At 43.3% G+C, this 10,043-nt stretch overlaps 2 protein-coding genes across 2 annotated transcripts; one reads left to right on the forward strand and one right to left on the reverse strand.

Annotated features, from left to right (window-relative positions):
• The first annotated feature begins 17 nt into the window (after nt 1-17).
• Nucleotides 18-6,505, forward strand: nom1 (nucleolar protein with MIF4G domain 1). Its single transcript, XM_058059933.1, has 11 exons — nt 18-1,555; nt 1,630-1,742; nt 3,100-3,295; nt 3,363-3,686; nt 3,760-3,870; nt 4,111-4,281; nt 4,351-4,472; nt 4,544-4,676; nt 4,906-5,037; nt 5,210-5,319; nt 5,902-6,505. The coding sequence occupies exons 1-11, from the start codon at nt 707-709 to the stop codon at nt 6,077-6,079; spliced, it is 2,439 nt and encodes an 812-aa protein (XP_057915916.1). The 5' UTR covers nt 18-706; the 3' UTR covers nt 6,080-6,505.
• A 748-nt stretch (nt 6,506-7,253) lies between these two features.
• On the reverse strand, nt 7,254-9,752 carry mnx1 (motor neuron and pancreas homeobox 1). Its single transcript, XM_058060414.1, has 3 exons — nt 9,236-9,752; nt 8,616-8,776; nt 7,254-7,529 (listed from the first exon to the last, which is right to left on the reverse strand). Exons 1-3 carry the CDS (start codon nt 9,750-9,752, stop codon nt 7,254-7,256), a joined length of 954 nt encoding a protein of 317 aa, XP_057916397.1.
• Between the last annotated feature and the right edge of the window lie 291 nt (nt 9,753-10,043).

The raw sequence follows: 10,043 nt of genomic DNA on the forward strand, positions 1-10,043 counted from the left end.
TGCTCGCCGGAAGTACTGTTGCCAGACGTCCAATAATTATCATACACAGTACGTACGACGACCTCACCTTCAATACGATCAATCATTCAAAGAAATCCAATAATATATGATATTTTTTTAATTATGCATGATAATAACACGACTATTAGAAAACACAATTAGTATACACTCTGCACCGCCCCCGATTGTGTGTATTGTATCACGTGCCGTTTTACAGCCAGGTCGAGAAGCTGTTCTGACAGAGATTTGTTTTTCCGTCAATGTTTGTTTAAAGGTAAAACTGCATTATAATCAATGCCACACATAGTTTTGTTGTACTGTGGTACTGTGTCCGATGCGATGAGAAAATGGGTATGTACGATAGTTTCCCTCAAAATGCGAGAATTGTAAGCGTTTGGCAAGCACGAGCGTTTGTTATTTCCCATCTGGCAACACTGACCGGAAAAAGGAGTCACGTGAGGGCGTTCACATCCGCGTTTGCTCAGGACGGCACATGTGCGTGTTAGTAGTTTAAACTAACCCTCGGTTTCTTTAATTGAATACTTTATATTTGCTTAGGGTTTGTGTCACTTCTTCTCTGTGATTCCTGGCGTGGATGGTCTTTTTACCTTTTCAAGTTTAGCAGGTCGAATGTAAACAAAAGCTTGACAGTTAGCTAGCCAATATCCAAATCGAAAGGCTAATTTCTTTTTCCTACGCTGCTGACATGAAAGGGAAATGGAAGGTGGGTGGAAAAAAGAAAAACGGCAGCAAAGTGTTGCAGAAGTACATCGTGGCGGTGGATGAATTTGTGAAAAGCAAGAGTGGTGCGGATGAGGCAGGGGATGACACCGGCTTGAAGTTCGTTCAACGGAAAAGCAGGAAGCAGCTTCGCAAAGAGAAGCGAAAACTGAAGAAAGCCAGAATGAAAAGTCATTATGAAGGTAAAAAGACTGTCAGTTTGCCCGGTGGCGATGGTCAACCCTCCGGAACAGTTGTTCATAAACAACCGCCCCCAAAAAAGGCGACCAATAAAAAGGACACCGGAAGTAATGCCACGGAAGCAGAAAAGCCTAAAATGTCCTCGTCAAAGAAACCCAACAAGCTGCAAGAGACCAGAAAGAAGGCCCTATTGGAGGCAAACGAACAAGAGGACAGAGAAATAAAGAAACTAGAGCGCTACCTGAAATTGAACAAGAGAAAAAACAAGAAAAACTTGCCTCAGTCATTTGTGGCGGATGGCCTTGACTACATCCTGGGTGCTCTGGACTCTGACACTTTGGCAGCTGGGATATACGACAGCGATGACAACATGGATCTGGCCAAGCACAACTTTGAACAACTGGATAATGACATCTCACAGCCCTCAGATGAGGAAGAGGAGGAGGAGGAGGAGGAAGGGGATGCGGCGAGTGAAAGCAGTGGAGAAGATATGGATTCTTCTGGTAATGAAGACAATGTACCTGAGGAGGAGGATGAAGTGACCAGTGAAGAGGAGGCAATGGATGAAGAACTCCAGCATGAGAGTGATCCTGAAGACATAAATGAGGAACCGCCAGAGTCCAACCCAAATACTGTGAGGTTACCTGCATTCATCCCCACCACACCTTATCTTTGTAACATATGTCATGATTATCTTCTCATCTTTAGAGAGCCTCTGATGCTGGCAAGTATGTTCCCCCTCAAATGCGAAACGCTGCAGGTGACGAACGCAAAGCTGAGCTGGAAAAACTCAGGAAGAACGTCAAAGGCCTTGTGAACAGGTAGTTAGTTGACACAATGTCGTTCTCAAACCATGCATCCCTCAAAGGAGAGCCAAAGTGACTTTGTGATTAGAATTTCCTAGCTTAACTCCATTCTATACTTTTTCAGAAATATACAAAGAAAGCATGCTGTTTCCTGGTTGAATATGGCCTATTATTAGTTATTATTATTAGTCCGAAATATGCATCTTCAAATTTAATTGCCGTTTTATTTTTTTGGTGACGTTTTTTTTCTTTTTTTGTGGTCGGGCTGGTCCTGCGACTTATGCTCTGCAGTGACATATGTATGTTTATGGGGTTTTTGTTTGGGTTTTTTGCACTCACAGCCACAAGAGGGCGCTCTAGACTCGTACTGCAATACTACTTATTCCCTGATTGAAACATTTCTATCCATAAAAATGACTAAAATGCACATATAAGGCATTCAAAGACGTTGTGATTGATATGTGATATTCTACAGTGTTCATTAGGTACAGTTATGAAATGGAGATAAGAAGAGACCCCTGCAAAAGTATCCCCATCATAAGGCTGCATGAAGGCTGCATGAAATAAAACCCCTATAATAACCATAGGGTTGACACCCCTATGGTTACTATAGGGGTGTTATTTCATGTCTAGAGGGCTCTGTTTCATTCTAATTGGTCATGAAATAACGCTCCTATGGTTACTATAAGGGTGTTATTTCATGTCTGGAGGGCTTTAATGTTTCATTCCAATTGGTCCAACACCCTGGTCCAACACCCCTAGAGTTACTATAGGGTTGTTATTTCATGTCTATAGGGCTCTAATGTTTAATTCCAATTGGTCCAAAAATCTATTAACATCCCTATGGTTACTATAGCAGAGTTATTTCATGTCTGGAGCGCTCTAATGTTTCATTCTAATTGTTTCACCTCATACTTACCATAGGGGTGTCATTTCATGTCTATAGGGCTCTAATGTTTAATTCCAATTGGTCCAAAAATCTATTAACACTGTGTCTGTTGATGTACTTACCATTGCCTGTGATGTGTAGTGTCAGGCACACTATATGCATTACAGTAGACATGATAAGTAGGGACACTCTATAGTTACTATAGGGGTGTTATTTCATGCCTATAGGGCTCTAATGTGTCATTCCAATTGGTCTAAAAATGTATTGACAACAAATGCTGTCTGTTGATGTACTTAACATTGCCTGCAATGTGTAGCGTCAGGCAGAACAAGATGGCAGCACCTGTGTATCCTGTTAGCATTCCATACAGCACTGGTGTTTGCTGGTGTGCCTTGACATGATTCTAATGGGAAACACTGGTTATGTGCTGATGTGAAGTAATGAAGTCAATCCCTTGACTATTTTTGTTTTTTTTCCTTACAGGCTGAGTGAGCCCAACATGTCGTCCATCAGCAGCCAACTGGAGGCGCTCTACATGAGCTGCAGCAGAAAGGACATGAACGACACCCTCACCGAGGTGCTCCTGGCAGCCTGTGTCACCCCAACGCTGATGCCTGATAGGCTGCTGATGGAGCACGTCCTCCTCGTCAGCGTTCTCCATCACGCTGTTGGCGTGGAGGTAAAAAGCACTTCTTTATTTGTGAAAGGAGTGCAAGCTTCCACAAACACATGTCGTAATATTCCAGGTAGGAGCCCATTTTCTGGAGACAGTGGTGCACATGTTCGACGACTTGTACAACCAGCCAAGGGAGGGCAAAGAGTGCGACAACTTGGTGGCCATTGTGGCCCACCTCTACAACTTCCAGGTGGTGCACTCCCTCCTCATCTTCGACATCCTCAGACGCTTGATGGCGGCCTTCACAGAGAAGGACATCGAGCTGGTGCTGTTCGTGCTGAAGAACGTCGGCTTCTCCCTGAGGAAGGATGACGCCCTGGCCCTCAAAGAGCTCATCTCTGAAGCCCAACACAAGGCGGCCGACTTGGGAAAGAAGTTCCAGGATCAAACTAGAGTAGGCAAAGAACCAAATAAAAATTCTACTGTGAATATGTTGCTGATACAGCACATGAAAATGATGTTTGCAGGTGCGGTTCATGTTGGAAACCATGCTGGCTTTGAAGAACAATGACATGCGTAAGATCCCGGGTTACGATCCTGAGCCTGTGGAGAAACTGAAGAAGCTGCAGAGGACTCTGGTAGGTCAACTCAGTTTTTTTTTCCTCAATTATATACATTACTAGAGCAATGTAAGGGGCACAGTCGAACATTACACCACCTTATCCACCTCCTCATATAGATTTTAATGGTATTTTCCTTTTGCACCACTAAGTGGCACCAAAGAGCTGCTGTTGAAGTCCAGCGTTTGTGAAATGTCAGTAGCTGTGATGACTTCATGGGAAAGCTTGAAGTTGCCCTGAGCTAAATGTGCCACACAGATCCACCGTAACGCCGCAGGCAGTGACATGAAGCTCAGAGTGTCCCTGGACAATCTGCTAGCGGCCAATCAGGTGGGCCGCTGGTGGATCGTGGGCTCCTCATGGAGTGGAGCACCTATGATCGGCCAACAAGGGAACCTGACGTCCAACACAAGCGGCAGCGAAGGACAAGTGAGTGCTCCAAACACACAGGACATTTATTGTTCTTAGTTCCAGTAGTAGTCGTAATGATTGTTTCAGTACAGCGCCAAGGTTCTGGAGCTGGCCCGAAAACAGAGGATGAATACTGAGGTCAGAAGAAACATCTTCTGCGTGCTCATGACCAGCGAGGATTTCCTGGATGCTTTTGAGAAGCTGCTCAGGTTAGTTGATGCTCACGTCTGCTGGAAGGAAATGTGACGTTTAAAGCCTCCCTGATGCTGTGTGTGTGAAGGATGGGGCTGAAGGACAAGCAGGAGAGGGAAATTGTCCATGTTCTGATGGACTGCTGTCTGCAGGAGAAGACCTTCAATGCCTTTTATGCTGTGCTGGCAGAGAAGTTCTGCACTCACGCTCGCCGCTTTCAGGTACGACAAGGCACCTTTTTTTTTATCCTCTTTGTCGGTTTTGTAGTTCGAGTGCTAATAAGTCTGCATGCTAATGATTACCTGCCAGCGAACCTCACGTGACCCGGCGTGTCACACCTCTCCCCCGTGACGATAAACACTTCCTCCTCATGTCCCAAGCCGATGACCATTGTCCTCTTCAAAGAGCCTGGGAAAGTTTGCTTTTCACGCTTTGTCATTGTTTTCCCAGATGACCTTCCAGTTCAGCCTGTGGGACAAATTCAAGGAGCTTTCCGACCTTCCCGCCAGGACTGTGAGCAACCTGATCCCGCTGGTGACCCACCTCCTCCAGAAGAAGTGCCTCTCGCTGTCCTTACTTAAAGTAATCTACGTCATTCCTTCCTCGTTTTGCCAAATATAAGGCCATTCATTGTTTGCTATCAACACCATTGACACCTCAAGGTGGTCTTTTTGCACGTCCATGTTTCCGATGTTTAGATCTTGGTGTCGAATTTCATTTGTCACTATTGATGGTGTTTGTGTTTGGTGTGCAGGTCATCGAGTTTGGAGAACTGGACAAGGCCAAAGTGCGCTTCCTGCGTCAGCTCCTGACGCGACTACTCAAAGACACGGAGCCTGAGGAGCTAGTCGCCATATTTGCGAGGTGAGCGTGGCCAGGTGGATGGCGATGTACGACACCACTGATGTCGTTTTCCATAGTTCACCTCATATCTTTGGCCAGTTGGCGTAAAGAGTAGAAGACTTTACTTTACTTTCTTCATTAAATAAATTATAAATTTAACTAAATTATTCATTTTAAGTCATTAATTTATAAGTAAACTAATAAAACAATGTAAAAAATGAATTAAGAACTATAAGAATTAATTATTATTGCTAAACGTGGCTCTGTTTACAAATCGGTCAGGGAATGGCTGAAGTATTAAAAGTATCGATATTTTGATTTGAGAATCGATTTTAGAACATGAAGAGCTGGTATCAGAAATATCGATGTTTCTGTATGGATCCATACATCACAGTGTAGGTCACCTTCTCTTTCTTCTCCCGTCTTCGTCTAATAAGTAAACAGTTGAAATGACCTATACGGTATATTAGCATTAGCCGTCACCAGGTCTGCTTCGCTTATATATACACCATATATTATACACCACCATCATGATAATACTAACAGAATTGGAAGCTCGGTACCTCTGATCAATATCCCTCATTTTTTTTGCACACCTGCCAGGATTTCTGGAATTCCCAACCTGGCCATGCTGCGGGAAGGCTTGAAGCTTTTCATCAGCCACTTCCTGCTGAAGAACGGCCCGTCGCAGGAATCAGAGGAGCAGGCATCCATGCTGTCGGCACGCGCTCACATCGCCACCAAAGCCATGGAGGCCAAAGACGCCAAAGTCAGACTGTAACAAAAAAAAACACCACAAAGACGGAGGACCTCCCCTTTGTTCTCCAGACCAGAGATTCATTGACTGATGTTTATATTTATATTCTATGTATGTTTTTCCCCTTTAGCAGATCTCCAATTGTGTAATATTTGTTTTAGATAAAAAAAGATCATGGTGCTTTATGTTGAATGACTTATTTCACATACTGGAGTATTAGATGTAGAATTGGGGATCACATACATATCTATCCAGTCACAGCATGCATCACTGGGGCCATTGTGCCCCCCCACCCTTGCCTTTACCTGCTCTACAGGGGCCTAGTCGGGTCTGACCCTGGTCTGAACCCTTCATGCAGTCAAGCAAACACTCCTTCAGAATCCTTACAATAGCTTTGACGTGCAAGTCGGCTGCAATCACACAAATTGGAAATGAACAAATATAGAATGTGTTGGCTTACTAACTTTTTACACTGAATTTTATTATGGGAAAATTTGCAGTGTGGATTCCATCTAAGTTCCACTTTCAAAAATGCTTTCAATTGGAACGTGACATTAAAATATACATATTTTTTAAATATTGACATGTCATCAGCTTGTAGATCCACCACGCACCCCAAACTTTCCAAGTATGAAAAAAATGAAAACAAACAAGAGTAATGTTATGAATAATAAAAGTGTACATTAGATTCTAATTCCAAAAAGACCAAATCAATTTGAAATATGAGATGAAATATTTGGATGTTTTGCAGGGAAATAAGAGCAGCTTGTCCAGTGGTGTCCATTGGTGGTGTGGCGTCAAATGTAGCTTGTTCTTGCTGTTTGCGCTCAGTGTAAGTTTGCACACATCCGACAGCGCCATTACCAGTCCTTCCCATGACCCCGGCTGTCAGCCAGAAGACAAACATGTCTTCCGCCATCCATCATAAATCCCAAGAAGCAACCTTTTATTTCCCGTATTTTGCACTAAAGCACAATCCAGCTAGCATGCATCTATTTTATTATAAATATAGCATATAAAAATAAACTAGTATTCGATGATATTGCATAGAAACCATGCAGTCAGTCCAGTGCAGCTCAGCATATATATATATGTATATATATATATATATATATACATATCATCTATATACACCATATATTTCTATGAAACAAAGACCGCTTTACATGCAAAGTCCTGCTGGTTGGATCGGCTCCTCTCAAGGCTGCGGGCTGAGGCCACACGTTCGATTCCTCTCGTCGTCCGAAGAACAGTCCGAGGAGTTGTACAGGAAGCGCTCGGCCTCCTCGTCCTCGTCCTCGTCGCTGTCCTTCAAGTCTCTGATTCTGCCGTTTTTGCTGCTCTCATAGTCCACCTCTTGTTGCTCGCACTTGCTCTTGCTGCCCTTCTGCTTGTCGGCCTCCTGCAAGGCTTGCTCCTTGGCCTTCTTGCTCCTCTTCCACTTCATGCGGCGGTTCTGGAACCAGATTTTCACCTGAGCGCAAAGAAAACCGCTCAACGTGTGCAGAGGAAAAACATTAGGATATAAAATACCACAATTCGGGATTAAAATTGCTTTGAAATGTTGTAGTCCACATAATGGTGCTTGTTTTGGTATGTTTTTATAACATGCTCTCTTAACGCTCATTTAACTCTTTTATCATGCTTGGCTTCATTGAATCATTTTTCAATTTTATTTAATTCAACAATCTGTGTAATTCACTTTATTTACGTTCACAACATGCATAATTACTTTTATTAAATGTAACAATTTGGGTCATTTACTTGATTTTTTCAACAATATGTATAGTTAACGTGATTTAACTTAACAGCACGCATAACTATTTTGATTTCATTGAACAATTTCTATCATTTACTTTATTCGACAATTTGGATAATTAACTTGATTTACGTTATCAGCACACATACTTACCTTGTTTTCATTGAACAATTTCTATCATTTACTTGATTTTATCCAACAATGTCTACAATTAACATTATTTAAGTTAACAGCACACATAACTACCTTGTTTTCAGTGAACAATTTCTATCAGTTACTTGATTTTATCCAACAATGTCTACAATTAACATTACTTAATTTAACAGTATACATAATTACTTTGATTTTATTGAACATCGTGAATAAATAACACAATTTCAGTTAACATGCATAATTACTTTTATTTCATTGACCAATTTCTATAATTTACTTGATTTTATTCAACAATATGTACAATTGACTTGATTTAAGATCACAACATACATGACGACCTTCGCTAATGACCTTGATTTAAATTGTCTGTATGCACAATTACCTCGTTTTAATTCAACAACATGCATAATTACTTTGATTTATATTAACAATATACAATTACCTTGATTTTATTTAAAATGTGTACTAGAAAGAATATGTAAAAATGAACCCTATGTATAGATAAGTCATTGAATGTACAGCATGGAGGTGCTGGAAAGGTCTGACCCGGGAAATGAATGATGAGGATTTAATAAAGTCCACTCCTGGCCGGATGTGTGTTCATCCTAATACTAATACTAGTACTAATACCAATACTAATACTAGTACCTGTGTTTCGGTGAGCATGAGGGACGTGGCCACCTCGAAGCGTTTGGGTCTGGAGAGATATTTGTTGAGTTTGAACTGGTGCTCCAACTCCAGGAGCTGCTGGCTGGTGAAGGCCGTCCTTGGTCTTCTACACTTGCCCAGCAGGTTGGACTGTGCCTGGGCTGCAAACATTGGACTACTATTACTCAACTATTAGTATCATTCACAGTGCATCATCTCCGTATGTTTGGAATGACTCCTAATAATGAATGTGTCCCATAGAAGAAACATTCCCCGCCTCGTTTTGACCCAAATCTGTGAGAAGGAGGGCGGACAAAACAGCCAGTGTGTGTGGTTGCAAGTAACATGTCCACTGTGGCTTTCACAGCCTGCTGACACTTTCCCTCTGTCCATTATCTCTCCATTTTAGTTCCTCTCCCAAAAGCCATCCATCTGTCACCTTGTATGCATCATATAGAAGACGCATATCCACTGAATGGACACTCCGTAGTGTTTCTTTAAATCACCTTTTATCAAACGTGATAAAAGTCTACCCGATATTCTTTATAATCGTATTAGAATATATTTATTCCATTCCATGAATTGATATTTTAAAGATAATACCAACATTTTGTACTCACAGTTAAAGTCCGACATCTTGGGCAGCATCATGCCGGCCGTGGACACCCGGAGCCAGTGGTCCAGCTGGAAGGTGCTGGCCGTCAGCTTGATGTCTCCGCCGTGGTGCTGCTGGTGATGATGATGGTGATGGTGATGCGGGTAGGACGAGTAGGACAGGGCCGGGTGCTGGGCCGTGAGGGCGGCCGCGGAGTAGGTGTACATGGGGTGGCCGTACAGCGCCTGCGCCGGGATGCCCGCGCTGCTGGGCGGGTGTAATCCTACCAGGCCGTGAGCGCTGCCCAGGAAGCCCGGCTTGGGGATCAGGCCGTGGCTGGAGATCCTCGGCGGGGACGGCGTCTCCGTGCGTAAAGGCTCGCCGGAACTGCTGAGCTCGGAGGCGGCGACGCTTCCAGAGGACGGGATGGAGATGGAGGATGAGGAGGATGAGGAGGTGACCAGAGCCAGAGGAGAGGTCTGCGCTTTGGGACTGTCGACCGCCAAAAGAGCGTCAATGCGAAAGTTTTTGGATTTCTCCATCTTTAAATGTGCAAATGCTCTTCCGCAGGAGAACTCCAAAGTTCTGACGGGACCCAAAGTGGGAGAGACACTTCATGCCCGTCCGGCGCACGTGATTGGTGCAGCCCGCCAGGAGGGGGCCGTCCCAAATCCCTCATTGAAACCCAACAACGCCCCTTTTACTGCACTTCCACCTGCATCCTTACATCCTTACCTCCTTACACCCTTACAGCAATCCTTCATTATTTTCTGTAAATATGAGCAATAGGAATATTTATGTATCTATACAGTATATACTCAACTGAAAAATGA

Source organism: Doryrhamphus excisus, chromosome 21 (genome assembly GCF_030265055.1).
Source record: "Doryrhamphus excisus isolate RoL2022-K1 chromosome 21, RoL_Dexc_1.0, whole genome shotgun sequence".
Classification (NCBI taxonomy): domain Eukaryota; kingdom Metazoa; phylum Chordata; class Actinopteri; order Syngnathiformes; family Syngnathidae; genus Doryrhamphus; species Doryrhamphus excisus.